Here is a 23,929-nt window from a genome sequence, read left to right as displayed (position 1 = left end):
CGTGTGCCACATCGTCTCACAAAAATCATCGGACCCGTTTGCCGAAATTTTTCCAATATCTCTATTCTTTCTGATTTGTTCGCTCTCTGGATAAGATCCAACCGTGTTCGAACAATTCTTATCTTCCTTGCATTATGTATTATCGCCGGTGTGCATAAATTTTCATCACGTATCGAGTATTGCACACGCGGTCGCAATAAATTTCGCGTTAAACCCCGGCGCCATCCCCTTTACGAACCGGGGCAGAATTGCCGTGAAATAGAAAAACAGCGGAAAGCAAGATCGACGAGTTTTAGCCCTCGAAGCGTACTACTACGGTGGCTGCAAAAAGTATTTACAAACCGTTTTATTTATTGTAGCCAGACTGCGAATTTTTAGGCTTCTGTAGGGAATGTGAAAGTGGAGAATCGCGCAGAATACGCGCAATATGAAAACACAATATAAAATATAAATAAAAGTAAAAAGAAACAAAAGTACGTGAAATAAAAATAAAGATATAGTGTTTTATAATAATACTTGGTAGGTAAAATTAGTTTCTACGGAGTCTATAGGCTTGTAATTATATTTTTCGTTTCTTTTCTATCGCGTGCTTTTTTTTTTTTTTTTAAATTATATCCTCAAAAATACGAATTTGATTTTGAGTCTGTTGGATCAGGAGGAGAATAGGCTTGTGAATCAAGCCTCGTTTTTAATGGATCGCATTTCTCTTTTGGTGTTGCGGCTTGATTTATAATGGTGCGTGTAAACCAGCCCTCTGGTTATTATCTTAACGATCTTAGTATAGTTTTCTTAATTTCGATTAGCTTAGTTTGTAGTCGAATTTCGCGGAGGTAGTCGGAGAATTCAATTATAAATTTTTCATTGGGTTTTCAATTACTCGGATGTATTCTAATTTCGATATTTAGGTTCGTTTATTTTTCGTTTATCGCTGAAATTGTACTTTGCGGATGAGAATTGAACGTCTGTGACCGGAAAAATTCAATCGACGTGTATCCCTTTTAATTTCGATTTTGGTATTCGTTTGGATTCGTTTCGTTTTTCATTTAGTGCTCGATTGTTTAAAGGTTGACCGTAAAACATTCAGCTTTATTCTATCCTTTTTGTTTTTAGTTAACTTCTACGAATAGTAGGTCGGATATTTCAATGGAAAAATGAAATTATAACGAGCAATTGGCCACAAATGGAATATAAACGTGGTCTCGAATCGAATAAAACATCGAGTATAGTTCGTTTAAACGTCAAATAAAAATATACAGTGAACCACTGTACGTAGAAAATTTCCAAATAGTTACAAACTTGTTCTACGGAAACGAAGAAATTCACGATCGGTTCAATGAAACTTGACAACATCGACACTCGAATACAACTAAGAATATCGTAGCAGCTGCGAGGAGTTGCGAATTAATGTTTCAAAGATGCTTCGTGTTCACGAGTTTCACCCTAAATTTGCTTCTCCCCTTTGAAACGTCCCTCGTATGTATAATTAATCGTGTCGAGTTTTTCCACCGGTAAGGGATATTAGAGAAATTAATTATTCATCGTGGCGATTGGGCTGCCGGCGGCCCTTCCACCGACTTTCTCTCATGAAAGTTGGAAACGGTGTTAAGAGGCAAACTCGAAAAGAAAAGGAAGACCGTAATGTAAAGGGTGAAAAAATGGGACGTGTTTGAAGAACACACAGGTATAATATATATATATTCTCTTGAAATAGTAACAAAGCAAGTATTTTAAGGGCGTGTGGTTTTTTTTAGTCATTCAAAGATCATTTATAGATCGTTATGTACGATCGAAGTATCTGTTTCGTTTAACTGGATCGTTAAGTTGAATTAATAAACAGAAGGATGTGATTTTTAGCCATGCGCTGATCGGTATGTTCGATGATGTAACGACGACGAGTATTTTATTAACACATTTGTTATTTTGCAATGTTGAAGCAAATGTTTACGGCAAAATGTTAACCGCAGGCTATATTTTGCTTCTCGTATTTTTCTATAATATTTTTACAATATAATATTCCTTTACTATAATTCTTCTAATAATAGTATCTTCTATTTAATCATCTGAGTAGTCTGATATATCGTTAGATTTTCCTTACCAAGTAAAATCTTCCTGTTATAGTTACATTTCTTATTTTAATATGGTCGAAGTCGTTTACTTTCATTTTTCTTATCCGTAATCGGAAGAAGAAAGGGTAACAAATGCGCGAATTTCATACCGACTTTTTTATTTGGTCAGTCATTGATTAATCAAACGATAGATGTGAAACTAGCTTCAAAATTTTACTCTGTTTTCCTTTTTATAATACGCATTTGAATCACGTGCTTGCACTATGAACAAACCGCTAACAAATTTTAAAAGAAACCAATTAACACCTGACGTAGTTAAGGGATGAAATAAGACAACGAGAGTGCACTTGGACCTCGATGGTTCTTGATAAACAATCGTCTAAATTTTCCACTCTTCGATATCGTGAAATTCTTACGCAACAAACGACGGTCTACGAAAAGAAGTTCTGCAACTAAAATTAACCGACCAGATTCGATTGTCCGATTATTATGCACGTTTCATAGGATCGCAACGCAGCATCCAAATCGCTTCGTTTCTATGAGAATCGTGCGCCGTAGCCTCCTGATTGGTTTACGCCGCGAGAATTCACAAACTCGAATTCCGTAGACGTAATTGCCCGCGAAAACTGGGTCTCGTCGATTGTCCGCTGGCCCGAGCGCTGCTCTCGTGTGTTCCAGAGGGACATCTCGCGCTCGAATAATTCGTTTAAAAGCGTTACAGATAGGACGGAACAGAGGATCGAACGCTTGACAGCAATTTGAGTGTGAACATTCATAATATACTTCTTGTATAGTTCAAACGCGAAGATGAAAAGGGTTATTAATATAGCAAGGTCGTTGGCCCTTTGCCGCCAATGATCAGATTGATTTATCGAGTATGCAGCGACCAGATCGAGCATTGGTTCGTTCGCGGTAAAATCGTTTTTACGCGTCTTTTTCTGGTATTTTTCTAAACGTTTTAACTCTACGTTCTACAGGATTTCCCCTTGTACGGTTCGCGTAATCGTTTAACGAAGATCGACGGTAACAGTTGGCAAATCAATTCTACAACCGAGCTCGTTAACTAGAAAAAAAGCGAAGAAGAAAAAAAAAAAAAAAAAAGAAAAACGGTGGTCGAGCAAATTTACCGGATTTATTTGCGCCCATTCGACGATTCGTTTCGCCTTTGCCGTTTGTGCCGAATGGCGGGGCGAACATCCGCGTCGAACATCGATTATCATTTCCATTATCGTCAATTCGCAATCAGACGCGCAGGCTGCACGACTGGTCGACCAGAAATCGATTATATCGCGCAATATTGCTGCGATCGTGGCCCTTCTCTTCCTCGCCAAGTCAGCCCATTAGATACGATGGTGTTCGTTTGAAAACCGCGGAAAGAAAGTTTAAATCGTCGCAGCATTGGGATCTTCGATCTCGGGAATAATTGCAACGCGTGGAAATATCGTGATGTATTTTGAAATCTGTGCATGTCCGATGAATTTTGTCTCTTCGCGGCAGGCAATAACAGAGCGAAATAAAGTGACGAGCAAACGCGTAGACGTACTACGCTAGTTTTACGCGAAAAGCGATAATACGAATAGTTTTTTAATAATAGAATTAGGCGAATCTGATTAATAAAACGTAACAGTCTAGTGCCGTTAATATCGACGATATACGGAATATTTTTTAAAAATAGGGATTTGGAACAATATAATTTCGCAGGTTTTGTCAAAAACGGATAGAACAGCGAATAAATGTTTGAGAATTGAAACTGTCAACGAAAACTGATCGTTGACTATCTCACAGTCAACTGTTCGACACCCTAGCGTAGTCATTCTTCGGTTTGCGAATTGTTTGACACGCTTCATCCACGATGAAGCCACTTAAGCAAGACAATAAGAACAGTTTCTGTTCTCTTGTTAATTCTATCGCACTCGATGAACACGAAATAGTATTTCGACAAGACGGTGACCCTAAACATACCGCAAAAGTAGGAAAAACCTGGCTCGAAAGTCCAAAGTTTTCCGTAACGAAGTGGTCAGTACAAAAAATATGATATTCGATCGACAATTTGTAGTCCACTGTGAAAAAAAGCTGGCAAAGTATAAGCTTTATGGGTTCACGAGTTCACCCACCCTCCTCCGTGAACGAGTAAACGAGAGGGAGCTTGTGATGTATGCATTCTCGGGCCCAGGGCCCCCTCTTGATATTAATTTTGAAAACTTAGTTCAACGTGCATAATTAAAGCGCGAGATTATAAACTTTGTTCCAAATCCATACTTTTGTAAAATATTATTTATATTGGGATTAATATACGGGTACATATCATGGACATATCCATCGAATAAATTATGTATATGGTAAGAGAATGATGTAAATAGTGGCATAACAGCCAATTAAAGAAAATCACAATAATTTAAATTATTTTAAATCGAAGTTCTCGTGCGTGTCGCGGATTGGGATGTTTAAGCTCGCACATCCGCACATGGAGTTAACGTGATTTTCAACCGGGAAAGGTGTTGATTATCAATGATACATGTGTGTTCATTGTGTTAAAAACACAAGTTTGTCTGTGGAAAAGCGTAAACACATTCCACTTGAATAATAAAAGAGAAGAACATATGCTTCATCCGCTAGAATTGTTTTGGGAATACTAATACGTTCCATTCTTAAATTCTCGTGTTTTTTGCGCTTTCTACTGATAACCTTAGAGTATAAATGTGCTAAGGTCAATAAAACTTAATTAATACCTCGTTTTGCAACACTAAGTTTTATTAACCTTAGCATATTTATATACATTCTAAGGCTATCTGTAGAAAGGAGGAAAAACAAAAGAATTTAAGAATGGAACGTATTAATATTCCCAAAACAATTCTAGTAGATGAAGCATGTGTTCTTCTCTTTTATTATACAAGTGGAGTTTGTTTACGATTTTGCTCACCACTGTATATAAAACAGAATCTCGATAATCGAATAATCGGACATTGAAAAACTTGGATAATACCGTAGTCTTCATAAATCGTATAATAAAATGATAGAAAAAAAAAAAAACATTTTGATAATTTAATGTCGTGCGTGTATTTAAGTTTCATTAATTACCTAATCAGGTGAAAGTTTGATCGATCGTTTTCGCAATACCTGACTATTTACACTTTCGTAGTTCTCGCGTTAAAATTTCGAAAGAGACAAAATAATAATAAAAGTTGGAAGCTGCACGGATAATACGAAACTTTGATTAAACGGGGCTCGGATACCCGAGACTCCATCGTAATAGAAATGTAATAATAATTCGAACTTTATACGTATGATATCCCTTTGTTGTTATTTCAATATTTCTAATGAATTTCATTCCGACGTTTCTATATTTCTATGGCTCGTACGAGCTTCGCAAATTAAAAAGTTACATAAATACACGTAAATGCAGAGAGATATAACACACGTAACTAAAATTTATAGCCTTTTTCATTTTCCATTTTATTCCTCCGGAGGAAACAGGTACAAAAGGGATAAACGATGCGAAATAGAACGAAATATGCGATATTAACTCACCATGACCTATTAAATTTCCGATACACTGTCGCACGATATTTAATATGCAACATTCGATATTAAATCGATGAAATTTCCTTTTTTCTCAACAAAATCGTAAACGCGTATATATAGTTCCTCAATAAAAAAAAAAAAAAAAAAAGAAAAAATTCACCTATTTAATAAAACTAATTTCCATGCGTTCCAACGTTATTCCTCGTCTTTTTATCGATCTCTTATTAACCCAGTAGAATTTTCTCCGCCTCTGATACAGAATCGAATCGACTAATAATTCAAACCTTTCGTCAAGAACTTTCTTCCCCATTTATTCAACGTTATCCCGTTTCAATCTAGCGCCAATGAAAAAGACTTCCAAAGAAACGGAACCTAAACTCGTACGATCGGTCTCTCACGATCTCTCGAGCATCCACACTTCTTCGAAAGCATCTTTCAAATCTTTTTAATACCAGCGCTCGTTTCCATTCTCCGATCGATATCCTCTCACAAAAGGTAAATGACTAAAAAATAAAGAGAAAGGGATAGAGGAAAAAGATGGATAAAAGTTTAACGAAGGTTCGTGACACCCCGTTGGAAAGGTTAAGCTCTGCCGATCGCACTGTTGCAAACTTTTATACCGGGATTAATGGTTATTTAATAGTCGAAGGCACACAGGCCTCGTTACGGAAACGTTCTTGTTGTTTTTCCGCTTGTACGAGTACCTAAAGCGATCTTCTTTTGAGAATCTTTAATTAGAAACACGCTGGCTTTGTTGGTCCCTTGTAAACGTTACCTCCGAAAAACGAGATGATCAATAAGCTAAACGCGGTGTTTTGTCTAGCTTCCTTTCTTTTCTGTTTCTTTTTCTCGTTTCTTATTTGCAAATTCTGGCGGCTGATATTTGTTGGGTTATTTAGACGACACCCGTACGATGTGTATAGGTATATAGCTACGAAGCTCTGTGAATTATATTCCAAGCTTTTGTTCCCCGCGAATGTTTGGTCTTTTATCGGTAATTCGATCATTTTATTGGTCGATAATTTTATCATTTTCTTTAACAATTTTGTATTTCAATTATACCTAAAACATATGATCTGTCGTCTGGTTTAAAGCACAGCTTTCCCGTCCCTTTTGACTCAGATTTCCTAAACTTTGGCCACAGGCCAGTCATTTGACACATGTCCGTTTCGCGGTTAAACTAAATGTTTAATATATATACATTAACATTTAGGTGATTAGTAACGCGATTAACGGTAACATATATATATATATAAACATTTAGTTTCCACTTGAAATTTCCCGATGTTATTGACAACGCGTAAAGAAGATCAAAATAACGATGAAAATAATATTCGTGTTGAATAATCGCTATAGAGAGAAAGGACTAATCAATGGTTATTGAAACACGTTTGAATACGTTTCGAAATTCATCAACCAAGTCGCCATAGTGCGCCTGTTTAATCGACTCTTTTCCTCCTGTATGTCCTCTGTATACGGAAGGCGGCAGGAAAATGGCTGGATCGAATTAATTTCACGGTAGAGTGAAAATGGAAACTGGAGGTAGTTCCGTAGGCTCTGCTGTCCCACGACCCAGGATCTGGAGATTTTCTGGGAATTCGAACTTGTCCTGAGTCATTGTGTCCTCGAGAAACCCCCGTTGCGTGGAAAACTCTTTGGACGAGTGCGATTTCGATGAGGAGAAAGATCCTAACGAAAGTAATTGATTCTCCCAATTTTTATGGTCCTCGATGGTACAATGACGCTATTTCACGAGATAAATTGCGAACAAAAATTGTCGTTGTACGCGAATCTACGGAAAGTCTACAAAAAAGATTATAAATTATTCGTTGGAATAACTTCGTGGCAGTTGTAGCGTTAAAGCGGTTAGAATAATCCGTGAACGGAAGAACGATTTTCTAAAATACTCTCAACAGGTCGTTTTTGGTAAAATCAACGTATCCAAGAGACAAAGTGCTACGAGACACGAGAGTTTCTGCGCTGCTATTGCGTTTGCGAGGGATGCTTCCATTGAACCAGTGGGACAGTTTCTGCTACGAAGCAAAAGCATTTACAGCTGCCAGAGGTAGAAACGCGGGATTAATTATACGTACAAATGGCCAGCATAGTTTTCGTGGCAGCCGCCGTAGTTTCAGAGATACGTAAAGGCTAAAGGATACGACCGGTTACGGTTTGTTTCTTTTTCGAGTATTCCGAACACGTGGCATTTGGCTAGCTTCCCCGTTAATTTGTTAATGTCGCTTTTTCAAACATCGCCTCTGGCAATTAATACGACCGGTTGGTAAAAAAAAGTTGGTTTACTCGAGGTGTAGGATTAGAAAATTTACGTAGAATCCTTTTCACGACTTCTGTTTGTGTATTTGCAGCAACAGACGGGCATGTGCCCTCGTTATACGGCAAATATCTTTTGTGATAGTACTTGTACCAAGACTGAAGCTGGAGAAAAAGCGATAACAGATTCAGAAGCAGCATAGGAGCTGAATGTCGGTACAAATAACGAGAGAGAGAGGGGTAGGTTTTATAAACCTGAGGCAAGAACAGATTTTTTGAAAAGTGTTGCAGAGAGAAAGTTTATCATAAATTGTATTAGGTTGTCTCAAATGTTTCTTTCGTTTTATAAGGATTTTGTAATAGATTTACAACATTTTTTGTTTTATATTATTTTATTGAATAATGTATGACGTTCTAATAGAACAAACTGGATCATACATAGTTCAGTAAAATAATATCAAACAGAAAATACCGTGCACCTATTACAAAATCCTTATAAAACGAAAGAAACTTCTGAGACAAGCTAATATATCGTAAGAGGATAATTAGTATTTTATTTGGTTGCCATTTGTGGTTTCACGGAAGGGTGAAGTTTCAAAATGTTTCAAACAGTTTGGTACTGTGCGACGCGGACTGCGAATTGTGTTGCGGCTATAGGAAATTAGACGATGCTAAATTGCCCAGAATGGTCATGATACGAGAAGGTGTATAAAGTATCCAAAAGTATAGCGCTTTCTCTAATACATGGCAATTCAAACGATTTTCCACCGCGGACTGTTCTAGTTTTTTTAATTATATTCTCGAAAATATGAATTTTCCTGAAAGCTGGCAGTCTGTATTTCATATTGCGTCATCGAGATAAAAATTTGACACAAAACGAGCAAGATGAGTGAGTCGTGTCTTCAATGTTACAAGAAATTCGTCGAGCGTGCAGACAGAAAGGTACGTCTCGGTTCAACGAATACAGATTCTTCTGGTGAATTTCGAACACTCTTGGGACTGATCAGAGTGACTTCCTAGTGGATTCTGCGTTGCATCCTTTCCAGTTCGAAAAATAAGGAAACGAGGTCACGAGACCTTCTATAAAAATGTTTCGAGATCTTCAAATTTATTAGAGTTTCCGCGTTATTCAAAAGCAAACATCGTCGAATTATCTGAGCAATTAAGTTTTTTAATTTATTTTCCGATCGATACATAAAGATATCGTTGAATCATTTTTTGACTATTTTGTAATTATTTTAAGAATATTTCAAAACATTTCGAAAGATCTCGTTTTAAAATAACAATTATTATACAGTCGCATACTTGTCGCAATATTTGTTAGTTCTTCTTTGCCATATTACACTATTCTTTAACTATTTTCCCCACCTTAATTCTCTCATTGTCTTAAATTGCATTTCTCTCGCATACGCACACCCTGCTCCTTCCACAGCAGCTCGTTGTCTCGTATTTAATCGTGTCACCCCTTTGTGTCGATAATTCGAAACGAAATTATCGCTTCCGCCGTAGGAAATTGACTCGAGCACAATGCTCGATGCTCGCGTCAGCGATGTTTATCGCAAATTACCGTGATAAATATCGGAAAATTGCGTTGGACAGGACCTTGACTTTTTGTCGATTTGCATCGAATAGAATGGGTCTATTAAAAAACGGGCAGAATGATAAAATCAACGATCGATCGAGTTTCTTTAATTCATATCTCTTCTTTTCTTTCTCTTTTTTTTTTTTTACACCTTTACGAACGCGGTTAGAGAAATGGAACACGAACGTACATCTATTTTTTTTTTATTTTTCAAACATCGTAATACTCGTATTTTACTTTGATATTTTGCATATTTTTCCATATTACGTACAGTTCTTGCATATCTGCATATGTAAATTACCTATGAATACATGAACATTCGCAATCCAGTAATAGCAATTTAAATAATCACGTAATTGTTTTTATAAATTACATAATTCATAATGCATTATAATAATATATATTACGTATATTATAATAAAATACGTAATTATTATTTACTACTCGTAATAGAAATATCCATATTAAATATGTTGACTTTAATCATTTGCAATAACTGTTAATAATGATAATTCAAATAGTTAAATTATTAATATGATGTCCGAATGATGTCATAATAGATACGAATAATAATTACTTAACATTTATGAACGATGGTTTGCAACGTTGTTTGTTTGAAATAGATGAAAATGATAGCTTAAATAATAACATGATCGATAGAGGTCAGAATTTTGTACTTTATACGAACGAATTATTAGCCGTTTCTTTCCCGTTTCAGGTAAGCGATTAACGTATGCTGTTTCATTGAGTTAAACTAATGATTCACGCAAGTCTCTAGCAATTTTTCCTCCGCTTCCAGTTATTTAAAACTGCTTTGTCATAATGGCAGCTATTGTGGACGTGTTTCTATAGCCATGCAGCAAATAGCTCTTAACTTTCTCAATAACCATTCTAATAACTTTTAATATCGGAAGTTTTTAAATTTCGCGATAAACTTTTTAATTCACTCTGTACTTTTTTTTTTTTAAGAAATTATGTATTATTACAGTTCCTTGTTTCTCGGGCGTAATTTGAAAATTTTCCAAAAGCGCAGAATTAACGCGAGAAAAGCTTGATATTCTGCCGTTAAAATCATTTCAATTCAATTCTCCTTAAGCCTCCCTAAATCGGTTTTCTAGCTTTTCAAATATTTTTCAAACGTTTCTTAGATATTTCTCTTTCTTCACATCCCATGGCACACGTACGTTTCAACTTCTTTTTCTCCTCCCAATTCTGATATTTTTTACAGTCCAATAGTTTTCGTTGCTCCAAATTTTCTCTTCCCTCGAACAGACTACGATGCTCCACTCCTACGATCATCTCGATCGGCAAATTTTCGCGAAAATAATCGGGAGATTCGTGGAATAACGGTGGCCCTTTCCGCAAGGAAAGCGTGATAAATTAACGAGAAGGCCTTAAAACACAGACGACACTCGTGAACGTTAATTATCGAAGGAAAAGGAAGGAGAGAGACGAATGGGCGGGCTGACGAGCTCCATTTTCACGATGTTCACCGTAGTTAGAGGGTAATTACTGGTGGTACGGTTCGGTGAACGAAAAAATCATCGGGTTCTTTATCCTCGCTGGCTCGTTTTCATCGTGGATTGATGCTTTTGAACGCGTTAATCAAACATTCTGCGACCGATAGCCGTGTATCAGCTTGACGCCTTAATGCAAGGCACGGCGGTATAACAGTGAGAAATTTTTGATTTCATTTGTCGTTCCGAAGGGATACCACAGACGTTGTAGTTTTTCTTCTCTCAATTTGGTTCAATTAATTTTTATTTTTCCTTCCTTTCCTTGGTTAAATTAATTTTTATTCTCTCTCTATTTTATTTTATGTTAATCTGTGCTATTTGGTTTTAGAGATCTTTGATGTAGTCACAAATTTACCAAGGACAGAACGAGTATTTTTTGATTAGCTGTATTCGAGTAACTCGCTCGATTTTCTTTGAACGAATTTGATTTTGATAAGGAGAAAAATCCCAACGAACAATTCATTATAGTGTGATCAATCGCGAATAACGTTTGAACATGACAATCTGTCGTTTGATTTAAGCACAGCTTTCCCGTCCCTTTTGACTCAGATTTCCTGAACTTTGGCCACAGGCCAGTCATTTGACACGTGTCCGTTTTGCGGTTAAACTAAATGTTTAATATATATACATTAACATTTAGTTGATTAGTAACGCGATTACCGGTAACATATATATATATATAAACATTTAGTTTAACCGCGAAACGGACATGTGTCAAATGACTGGCCTGTGGCCAAAGTTCAGGAAATCTGAGGCGAAAGAGACGGGAAAGCCGTGCTTAAACCAGACGACAGATTGTCATGTTAAAAAAATCACGTTATTGTGAAGTGTACAAAGAAATTAAATGAATCTTCCATGTTAATGGCGGAGCTAAATATTTTTTATTTAAAAACACATTCACATGGGAAATTCGTTTAGCTTCATAACATTGGATTTTAAAGTGTGAACAATCGCGAATAACGTTTGGAAAATGGCAATTATTCGATATCGTCCTAGTTGACGTGAATAGGCCGTGATAGTTGCGACTGTCCAGTGTGGCGGCGGGAGATATAGTTAGTGTTGTTACTTGTGGTTGATGCGCTACTCTGGAGTTTTCCCGCTGGTGAGGAGCCGCCCTGTATAGGATTCTGCTGCTGCTGGGGTATTTGGCTGCATTTCTTCTCATTTATGTATCGTAGAAGAAAAGTCGCACGACTACGATGGTCGCCGGGATTCGAACCCGGGTCCCCTACGTTTGAAACCTTAGGCGCTAACCATTGCGCTATCGTCGTCCGACTAGTAAGTGTCGAGCGATGGTATTTGCTGTCGAGTGTCGCCACATAATAATCATCTAGTGGATGACCTCTCTCATTAAATAAATTTTCCACTTGAAATTTCCCGATGTTATTGACAACGTGTCGATGAAACCGCGAGCCTCTGTAAAGAAAATTCACATTTTATTTATGCGAGCACAGAATTAATTTACACGTGGAGCAAAAATATTTCAAGTTTGAAAACATCAAATTTCATGCGTTAGTTAAATGTGCGTAGTATAAACTTCACAATTCGATCGTTTTATATATACAGGGCGTACGATCCGACTTTTTTTTCGTAACGAAACAGTGATTGGCATAAAAAAGATCAAAATAACGATGGAAATAATATTCGTGTTGAATAATCGCTATAGAGAGAAAGGACTAATCAATGGCTATTGAAACACGTTTGGATACGTTTCGAAATTCATCAACCAACATAGTGCGCCTGTTTAATCGACTCTTTTCCTTCTGTATGTCCTCTGTATACGGAAGGCGGCAGGAAAATGGCTGGATCGAATTAATTTCACGGTAGAGTGAAAATGGAAACTGGAGGTAGTTCCGTAGGCTCTGCTGTCCCACGACCCAGGATCTGGAGATTTTCTGGGAATTCGAACTTGTCCTGAGTCATTGTGTCCTCGAGAAACCCCCGTTGCGTGGAAAACTCGTGGATATCTGGGTCAGAATTTTTACGTTTCATGCTCGTAGTCGTTGAGAAATAGATCGTTCTAATCGAAACTCGTACTAATTGACATGTTTCATGAAATACGAATTATCTGTAAGAAAACGCAAGAATTCGCAACTATTTGATAATCAGTTTTATTATTTTTTAATTACATTCCTACTGTGCATATGATTTGTGATTTTTTTTCATTCGATGAATATTCTTTTTTCCATTGACTTGAAATTTACGTTCGTAGTAGATTAGTAAAAGTAGACAATTTATTTTCCAGGTAGTTTGTCGAAGTTGTCGAAGTAGAAAAGGAGGATCGCGTTATCGTGTATCGTTTCCTATCGATTCGTAGCACGGAGTGGAAGATCGATCGTAAATCCAGTCACGTAGTACGGTATAATGATCGTAGTAGGGGACAATTGCCGGAAGAAGCATGTTTGTATCACTTTGTCCCTTTGTATCGGTGTAATTCTAAAGAGTTAGGTATTATGTCACTTGTAGCCTCTTCCGTCACCATCGTAACGAGGATATCTCGTTGAAAATGGAAAACGTGGGTAAATTTGCACGCCTTTCCAAGCCACGCACGTTTACGTAACTTTTATACTCTTCAAATTTTCAACCTTACGTTTCGTATCTTCTTCTTCTTTGCTTTTGTAATTTACATTTATCACGATGATTTTTATTATTGGATAAATTATTGTTTCATTTACTGGATCATTCGTTTATTTGATTTTATCTTATGTCCGATAGTTTGTAATAGTTTTAAGTGGAATTTCGTTATAAGTTCGTCGTAATAAGTTCGTTTTTGAATTTTGTATGTATGTGATTCTTTTCTCGAACCTTATCAAGTTATAAATTATATATTCAAACGCTTCAGGAATAATAATCTATTATATAATTCATGATATGAGTCCGTTGCCATTTCTTTAGAAACGTTTTCACTTTTATTCGTTTTTGCATTTGAGGAGGGATTATCTGCTGCTGCAAATCGACTAGACGAAGCTGTAGGCTCCTTTGTTGCAATTTTCTTTTCGGATCCAGCGATCGTCTGCCCGAGATGGATATCGTTTCCAGACTTTGTCGTTACATTCACTTTCGAATTAGGAAAAATATGATGCTGATTTTTGTTCCTTCTGTGGCGGATCGGTATCAACAGGACGCCGACTGGTCGAGGCATCAACGCGGAATCGGAATTGGAGTGTGCTTGTTTACGTTTATGTACGTTGTCAGCTACTGTCATATCATTAGCTGTTTCTTTATTATTCGATGAACTAGTTCTTGAAGGCGCACTGGCACTCTCACCATCCTTCCCGGATATCGGCTGTTAAAATTATCGCAATAAGTGTAAGAATCTTGCTCGGTAAATATTCCAAAAAAAGATATCGCCTGATGATAAATGATCCGATGATATAATTAACTAAGTCTTACTTGAAATGCACGTAATTTATACGCATACATATCATCATTTATGTTTAGATTTGGAATAACGGGACATCCATTGCCAATAATATCGTTCAAATGTAATTTAATTGTCTGAAAGGGCTGTTGAAGAGCGTTGTTTATAAATATGCCATGCGTGCTCTACAGATAATGTAACATCATTAAATGAAAGTATTATATTATGAAAATATATTATTCTACTGGATTGATTTCATTACGTAGTATGTACCTTTAAATCTGTAACATATAATTCATTTTTGTTATTAAAAAACGTACAGTGGCGATTCGATACTCTCGAACTATGGCATACTATATCATTTTCCTTGGCTCTACCACAAGTATACTGGAAACATACAAAAGACACAATGTTTTATGCACGTGAAACGTCCTTATTATTTGTTTCTCACACTGGAAATACTTTATTTATTCGTAAATACTGAACGTCCATGAACACGTAAATAAAAAAGTGGAACATAAATGAAAGATTCGTTCCAGTTACTAAACACATTGGACATTTAATATAATTATACTTTGCACACTTGTGTGTCCTTCGATTATTCAAAAATACATAAACATTCGCAGTCTACTCGTCAAATTTTGAAGCGAACGTTATTTTACAAGTATGTACTTGCTACTTGTATAGTAGAAGAGGAGGACATTTTATACTTACTGTATGTCCTAATCGATCTAGTAAAATTTTCTTGGAGACATTTATACGACCCAATATAAGTAGATAGTCGGTCTACCTTCCCCCTTTGTTTTTTACTCTTCTGTTAATGATCTTAAATTATAGATGTAATAAGCGCAATAAAACTTAAGTAATGCCTCGTTTAACGAAATTATCTTTCGACAAAAACGTGATTTTAATGTAATGAACGCACAGGCAATGATGGTCACCGCCTTTTCCGGTTGAAAACTGCGTATATAATGAAAACTGTGTATCCACTCAAACGTCGCAATTAGCAATATCTATCGACAATTTCGTTTAGAATAATTTAGATCGAATTATTGTTTCTTAAACTAGCTGCTTTCGTGTTATATACATAATTATTCTCTTTTTATATATGTAATTGATTCGGTGGCGATGAACACGATGTGTATTCGCATATTATTCCTTTGTTGTAAAACGACGAGTGATACGAAATTTCTACTGAATTTTAATACAATGATTCGAATTGGGATTCCGATCAGCATATCACCGAATCACTGATATAGCATCAACGATATTACGGATTACGTTACGGTGCAAAGAATAAACTCAAGTCGGGCTTATGGTTCCGGTGTTTACGAATGTAGGAGAGTCGTGGAAATCGTAATAGCCGTTTACGTATAGAAGCCATGTAAAACAATGGAATATGCTTATGGAAAGTTGTCCAGCTTCATTCGTATATCGACGTACAGTGACGAGCAAATAATATACTCCGTGAATATACTCGGCTAGTTTTACGCAAAGAGCGATGATACGAGTAATTTTTTAATTGAACGATTAGGATTCGGTAATAATAAGTACAAGGCGAATCTGATTAACAAAACGTAAGAGTTTGGTTTCATTAACCCTTTGCACCCTGAATTTTATTTCAATTTCGTTACCAGCAGCTCCCAACGCTGTCAAGTGTTTTATCTGAAATTTACTTTAACTAAAGAATAAGACAATTTAAAAAAAATAAAGGAAGAATGAAATTCACTTAAGTAGCAGTTTTATTCATACTATTGTTGCATCTTGCGATTTTTATGTGTATGGTATATCTTGAAACAATTTCCAGGATGCAATTCACAAAAAAATGTGGCACTGAAAGAATGTCGAGTGATACTCGACGAAGGAGCTCCTGAGATAAAAACTGATCTCGAGTCGTACTCGACATAGGAGTGCAAAGGGTTAATATCATATATTATCATAATATACAGAATATTTTTTAAAAATAGGTATTTGGAACAACGTTTATAGTTTCGCAGGTTTCGTCAAAATGGATACAACAGCGAATAAATGTTTGAAAATTGAAACTGTCAACGAAAACTGATCGTTGACTATCTCGCAGTCAACTGTTCGATACTCTAGCGTAGTCATTCTTCGGTTTGCGAATTGTTTGACACGCTTAATCTACGATGAAGCCACTTAAGCAATACAATAAGAACAGTTTCTGTTCTCTCGTTAATTTTATCGCACTCGATGAACACGAAATAGTATTTCGACAAGACGGTGACCTAAACATACCGCAAAAGTAGGAAAAACCTAGCTCGAAAGTCAAAAGTTTTCCGTGACGATATGGCCAGTACAAAAAATATGATATTCGATGGCCAGTTTGTGGTTCATAGTGAAAAAAGTCTGGCAAAGTATAAGCTTTAGGGGTTTACGAATTCACCCACTCTCCTCCGTGAACGAGTAAACGAGAGGGGGCTTGTGATGTATGCATTTTAGGGCCCAGGGCCCCTCTTTATGCGTTAGAGATGGCTATCGTGAGGGTTTTAATCGATAAGAATCTGACATTATCTTACGCTCCACTCCCTAGGACGCGTGGTGCCTATGAAGGTTTCTTCGCGTGAAAAAGTAAAAAAGAAAAAGGAGGGAGGTTCAGGAGTTGTGAAACAGAACACCAAAGGAACGTTATAATATCTAACGAAAAATGATTAAAAATTTAATAGACGGTACGCCACGTAGAGTGGAAGCAATAGGAAAAATGGAGAAAATATTTTGTCCATTGTCTAATTACGAAAGCTTAGTTCAACGAGCATAATTAAAATGCGAAACAGTTAAACATTATTCCAAATCTCTATTTTTCTAAACTATAATGTATATTTTTGATATTAATGAAGGTAGACTGTTACGCCTTGTTCGTCAGATTCAATTTGTAATTGCCATTACCTAATCCTAGCCGATCAATTAAAAAGTTACTCATATCGAGTAATATTCGTAACTAGCAGAGTGTGTTTACGATTTTATTATCCGCGAAAAGGAACTGGCCAACTTTTACACGCGACATCCTCTTCGATAAACTACCGGAAGCGACTCGAGAATCCTAACGACTGTTACAACGAACGTTTCATGTACACGCACACGTATATGCACACGAAACTTATACGTGTACGCTTAACGTCAACTTAAAAATATCAAAAGGATCTTTGAATTCGTGCAAGTGTGTGCGTGTGTGTGTCAGCGCTCGCGCATGCTTTTCAGATCCTCGCGAAGATTAAACGCGACGATACTTGTTTTTCCTTTTTGCTCTTGCAGCTACGAAAGTGACGCTTCCTCTTGCCTCTCTATTTTCGTCCGCATCTGCAGGAGCTGACGAACTGCAATTTGCATTGTAACGGATGAAAGTTTGCTCGCGCGCGTGCACGCAAGCGGAAGCTGCGCGACGTTGCGGAGGAAATGAAACTCTCGTCGATTGAGAGAGTGTTTTTCACGACCTTACCCTCCGTGTGCGGCTTCTTATTACGTTCTTTTACTGGGTCAGGAATTTCAACGAGTACGCGCGATATTATTTTTCCTTTATTTTCTTCTTTTTTTATTTAGACGTTCTGTATTCTCGTTATTCTTCTAATTTATTTAATTATATACTTAAACGATAGGAACGGACGTTTCACGTGTCTCAGACTCATCAACGTTAACGCGTCTGCCAGTTAATAAATTATCGACGAGCGGAACTTTATATCGTAAACTGCGTCATACAGCGTCGACTTGAAACGCGTGCGACGATAATAACGCGTATCCCTGTCAATTTCTCCATGCAAATACTCTGTTATCCGGACAGAATGTCTGCCAGTAACGTAGTCTACTTCTTATTTTGTTATAGATGCTGCTATTACGCGTATCAGAGCATGAACTGAATAATTAGAGCAAGTGAAAATGTCGTGGAAATTACTCAGGCTGAAAATTCGCATGATCTACCGGGCAAACAAATATATGGCGTTCTTAGATATTCAAATTTAGATTGACAATTTCCTCGATCTTTGTTCCCTCGAACGAACCAAGTTGGACACCGCAGAAATAATTGTTCCACTGTTACGATATTTTTTCTTTCTTTTTTCCCCTCGTCGTTAATATACTGAAATTTCTAAATCCGTACGAAAGTTCGTCCCCTCTGTTATCTCCGAAAGAGGTCAAAGCTGCTGCTAGCTTCCCTCGTGGCCGGTCGTTGTTTCAGCAGAAGTTGTCGCGAAGTTTCCAGGTCTCTATTCTTAGCCGTGGACGATAATTGTCGGTGACGAGCTCGAATAAGCCCTTAACACCATTAAGTTTCTCGGCTTTGTTTCGCGAAAACGCGTGGTCGTACAGCGCTGCGTTCTGAATCGTAGCTGTCGTCTTTCGGTTACGTTAAGGTCCCTCCAAAGCCGCCAGTTCTATCAAGTCTTTCATCGGTTGTTTGTCGAACACCACCTGGTGAAAATGTTGGTTACCGTCGTCCATTCGCAGATTTTCATAGCGAAGAAACTACGTAGTCTGTAAGCTTGGAAAGATGAGCGCGTTGTACGAAACTGTTACCAATCCTCGAATTTTCAACTCTGTCTCTTTCGTTCTCGTGTTAATAAAACGAGAGATCTTTAGAGGACTTTAACACAAAACCGTAGGCAATTAACGTTGACTTTATATCGTAAGATCTCGCGCGATAAATGACGAAAGGGAAACCTTGGTACGTTTCTGTAACTTGAAAGCTAAGAAGCATATCGCAGATTTGAGAAATTAGCCTGACGGTGAAATCACGGTATTTATCAAGCCGAGACGATCAATCATTGTCCAATTGTTGCAATACGATGTACGACAGTTTCTGCCTCGTTTTCTCTGTGTTTCTTCGGCGCGGGCAAAAAAAAAATGGTCGTTTTCCACTTAACAGGCCAGTCTGGTCACGTTCTAAAAAATTAGAAAGTTCAGGATAGACTCATCGAGAACGGATTGACGCAATCGCGCGATGAAATATCGGATGCGAACAGCCGTCTCCTTTGAAGTCGTTGAAAGAAAAAGGAAAAAATACAAAGGCAAGATAGAAGAAAAAAAGACAGAATATCGAATTGCTATGACATTATCGGCGTCTCGTTATAACATGTTCTTTATCGTTGTTTATGGAAAAGTCCAACCGTCACGTGTCATGTTTGGATTTTAATAATTTCGCGCGATATTTTTGTCATTTGTGTGCTATAGAGAAACGTCTGCGCCGAACGTAGAGATAAACGTTCGTTTAGCTATCTTGCCGAAAATTAAAATGCAATTCCTCTCATATACGTGCATTGTGCGTGCGTGTATGTATATCTGTCGTTTCCTATCTAAGGCTGACGCGTCGCAAACGACATATGACACGTGATAACGAACGCGTTAATGCGAAAAATGATTCTCCTCAACGCCAGCGTCTTAACTTTGAAACGGAACGAAATTTCGGTAAATAAAATAATTGTCAGAATGTTAACCCTCTGTCTTTAAGCTTCGCGTCTTCCGCGTACTCTTTCGCGATCTTAAATCCACGCAATTTTTCTTAGTTTCTCAGGTTTAAAAAAAAATCCACCGAAATTTATGAATACACTTTCTGGCTTCTGCGATATCATCCAATGGTTTCTTCTTTTATCGCCACGAGTTGTCTCGATCTTTTTAAGCGAAGAAGAATTCAAAGGAAGGTATGGAAGAAACGAAAAACTGTCTAAAATTACCGCTGAGAAACGAACCAGTATACCGATGGAATATTAAATTGCAACGTGTTCCGTTAGGTTGAAGAAACTAGCTAGAAGTTTGGCGAGAGTTCACAAGTCTCCGGCTCGCAGCAGACTCCGATATATCCGCGAGCGAGCTTTCGCGAGCCTCTCGATCACCGTTTACACGCATTCGCACTCTGCGCTGGAAAAATCGCCCTGAAACGCTTCCTTCGTGGCAACGTGTACAGCGCACGGTGTACAGTGTACACGAGGAACAGGGGCAAAAGCAATTTCAGAGATTCCACTTAACCTGTGCTGGCGTTCGTCAGTGAACCTTGCTTCGTGTACAAGTTCGTGGAGCAGTAGTTCGCCTGGAAACAGTTTACGTCTGGTTCACGCGGCTCGAGGGATTCATTTGGGCCAACTAAACGTGTTTGTGGGTTATGGCTACACATAGCTGGGTCTGCAGGATGGAATCGTGTTCCATTCGCGTTAAATACAGTCGCTGTTGTTACGTTAAACGCAATTATTAGGTTGTCTGAAAAGTTTCTTTCGTTTCATACGGCGATAATAAGCGAACAACAATTTCGGTTTTATATTATTTTGTTGATTTAGGTATCATCCAGTTCGTTATACTTCTATAAAACGAAAGAAGCTTTTTTGACAACCTAGTATAGTCGTTTCGTTGGTATTTCATAAGCGAAAGCCGATCCGAATATATCGATCGACAAAGGTAGCGTTTTCCCGCCCCATTTGTGGTTCCCGGATTTTGGAACCAAATTTGTCACCAAGTGGATGTCGTGTGGAGATCAAGTTCCTCCGCACCTGAAACAATTACAAGCTCGCAACGCTCGCAAAACCTTCTCGCTCTCGCGAATAAACCGTCTTCCTGCCTCATCTGTTCATATTTGCCAAAACAAGCTGCGAACCCGATTAAACGGCGCTCGAATTCACGATATAATCTGAACAGCTGCTGCGAGTTCCCTGACGGCCCTTTAAAATCTTCTCTGCGAAGATCTCGCCGAGACCGGAAGTATTTTGGATCATCGGATCAGTCCCCGAGAAGACTCGATGCGCGATAGTTCGTTCGTCGTTAAAATTCAATGCCTCGGCGCGTTGCAGATAGGAGGGCAGTTGCTGTCTATTTCAACGCTTTTACGGGGTATCGCGTCGTTCTCGAAAGTAGAACGACCCGGATTCTCGTGCAGGAAGCGGTGATAAGCGGTGCCTACTGGAGACCACGGGCGAGCCACCCTCGTCGTGGCGCAGGAAATTTATTCGAAGGAGAAATTTCAACGAAATTCAGTCGCGATGTGGGTCAGCCTTTTTTCCACTCCTTTGGACGTGTGTGTGTGTGTGTTTGTTTGTATTTGCGTGTGTCTGTGCGAAGAATGGTCCTGCGAGAAGAAAAATATCTCGTGTCCCTAAGGTTCGATCGAGTGGACTCGATCCATCTGCGATCTTACGATTTCGATGGAGGATAGCGTGACTTCCGGTACAAGATGCTATCTAGGGTAGCTGGCTCGAGAAATCGGGTAAATGTACTGTTTTATAGATGGGTAGTTCGTGGCGAAGAGACTCTTTCGTGCACGTTGTTTGTAGGCGTAAGATCGTAGACGTTTGGAGATGTTTAGAGAAAGAACGGATTTTTGTAGCGAGAAAAAGCTACTAAAGATATCATCCCTCGAGAGATTGCCGCACTGAAATTCAATGATCGTGCTCTTAACTCGAAATTTATAACATACAAATATATTAATACAAATTTATAACGCACAAGCCGTACGTTTATAACAAGTCGCTAAAATTGAAGAAGATCCTTAACTTGATTCTTGCAAATCTTACGAGATTCTATCAGAACTGCAGCTCGCGCGATGTTGGATGATCTCGTGAAAAATTAAGCGATCTACCTAATCTACCTTCCTACATTCGATCTATGTTAACCCTTTCGAGACTAACGGAACGATGCGTCGGAAAGTTACTTCCACGAAGATCGCGGGTTTGTTCATTGCCAGCAGCCGAGACTTGTCGGCACATAGGATCCGATTTTTATGTTCAACCTACTTCTTTCTAATCTCGATGCTTCGCGTTTTCTGCTGCAGAAACACAACTTTGTTATTACGCTGATTAACAAAAGAAAGATTCATTTTGACAGGGTTTGTAAGTCCTGTTTCACGACGGTCGATCTACTTTCTTCTGGTTGGAAATTAACGAAATAACCGTAATATATGTTAGGCTATCGCTGTCGGCGAGATACTTGACATTTCGTGCGCGAAACGTGACCCATTAAATCGCGCCTGCCGAGTGATTCGGATGATGTGAATTTCCATGAAGGGCCAAGGACAGCGGTTGTTACTGTCCTTCTGCTCGTCGCGATGACACGTCACGGAATTAGAATACGAATCATTCTCGACGTGTCGTGTTTGTTTGTCTCTCTCTTTCTCTCTCTCTCCCCTCGCCCATAGCGGATCGATAGCGGAAATATTACATATCAATTCCGACATCGTGTAATCTGGAAACTTGGAGCTGTTCCATATTTCGTATTATATAGAAAATCGTGACACGGCATTATATTACACCGCGAGCAATTTCTAGGGACAAAAGCAAACGTATGTTCGCTAGTGGTGGTAATAGTAAGAGTGTATAGTAAGGTACTGGTAGTAGTATTGTTCAGGAGTATGCAGACATTTTGTTCAACTTGTATTTAACAACGATATTTGAGTTGGACGAAAGCGCAGAAACGAACGATGAATTAATAATGAGTCGATAATAATCAGAAGCAGCTGTTGCTGTTACGAATTGAAATTGTTAGAATGCAGAGCGATAATATGTTTTATTATTTACCGAAGCACTGCTGAATATATTTTACTATATGAATAGTTGATTTACGTCAACAGTCATGCAAAACTCGTTCTATCGGCTTGCAAAAATTGTTTAAACGTGGCTCAATATTCAGGAGAGACAGACATCGAGGATAGAGAGCTTATCGAGCAACAAAGTAACACTACGAGCTTCCACGATCATGTCATTCGCTATTGATCTTCTAAGACTTCCAAAGGAAGGTGTACGAAATTATACGAAAATCTGCAAATTGGGCTGTAAAATATCGGCTGAGATTTACTGACACAATTTTCTCATCCATTTAACAAGCTATCGTAACGACGAACGAACAACGTTACAATATAAAAATGAACAAGAAATTAATATGAAAATTACCATCTTATCGAGCATAACGATATTTATCTGTTCCACTTTCCAAGATCAGCGTGTTATGGATTAAAATTGTGGACGAATTTTTTCACTCAAAGAAGTAAAAACTATTGGCCGTTGGTAAACGCGTATTGGGAAGAGAAAGAAAAAAGAGGTGAACAGGTCGGCGTGTCAGAATGCGTTACAGAAAATCGCAAAAATGTTACGAGTTTCTTTGCCGGAGAAAAATGTGGAAAACTGTTAACTGGCATCGGATAAACACGGATTGGAGGGGAAAAAGGGGCGGACAGGGCCGCGTGTCAGCCTGCGTTTCGTTCTATTTTCACCGAAACGAGATCGATACACGAATGTCCGTGCACCGTGTGGCTGCAGTACGCTCGGATGACCGCATAACCACATACTAATGCACACTATCGCATAGGCTACGCAAAAATAGTGGTGCATAGTCGCGTTCTATCGATCACGCCGTCCCTCTTATCGGATTTTCGCTGAAAGATCCAGCCTTCGTGGGAAACGAAAAATACGATTTTCCCTGTGCTCTGTCCGATACACACCATTCGTCTTCTTTTTCTTTTTTTCCTCCCCCTTTACCGCCAATGGTTTTATTTGAGAGGCTATTTTGTTGTCAGAGATATCGCCGTTTGATATGGTGAAATGGAGGGAAAGTAGTTTAAACGAAACGTATCGCCAGGTGTACGGGATTTAGATTTGGATTGGAAGGTTTATGTGTGCGATCTGGTGAA

General features: G+C 38.2%; 2 protein-coding genes across 8 annotated transcripts in view; one reads left to right on the top strand and one right to left on the bottom strand.

Moving 5' to 3' along the window:
- LOC117158988 (Kinesin heavy chain 73) overlaps positions 1–23,929 on the top strand; it is a 180,894-nt gene that overhangs the window by 70,960 nt on the left and 86,005 nt on the right. The window lies entirely within an intron of this gene.
- LOC143302693 (uncharacterized) overlaps positions 13,780–23,929 on the bottom strand; it is a 43,579-nt gene continuing 33,429 nt past the window's right edge. The window contains exons 2-6 of the mRNA XM_076618637.1: positions 15,034–15,105; positions 14,593–14,706; positions 14,352–14,504; positions 14,089–14,244; positions 13,780–14,040 (exon numbers count right to left, since the gene is read on the bottom strand). Of these exons, the coding sequence (XP_076474752.1) occupies positions 13,780–14,040; positions 14,089–14,244; positions 14,352–14,504; positions 14,593–14,706; positions 15,034–15,105 (756 nt within the window). The remainder of the gene's footprint in view (positions 14,041–14,088; positions 14,245–14,351; positions 14,505–14,592; positions 14,707–15,033; positions 15,106–23,929) is intronic.

Source organism: Bombus vancouverensis, chromosome 5 (assembly GCF_051014615.1).
Source record: "Bombus vancouverensis nearcticus chromosome 5, iyBomVanc1_principal, whole genome shotgun sequence".
Classification (NCBI taxonomy): domain Eukaryota; kingdom Metazoa; phylum Arthropoda; class Insecta; order Hymenoptera; family Apidae; genus Bombus; species Bombus vancouverensis.
The sequence above is the reverse complement of the archived record's forward strand: the minus strand, read 5'-3'. Positions and strand labels throughout refer to the sequence as shown.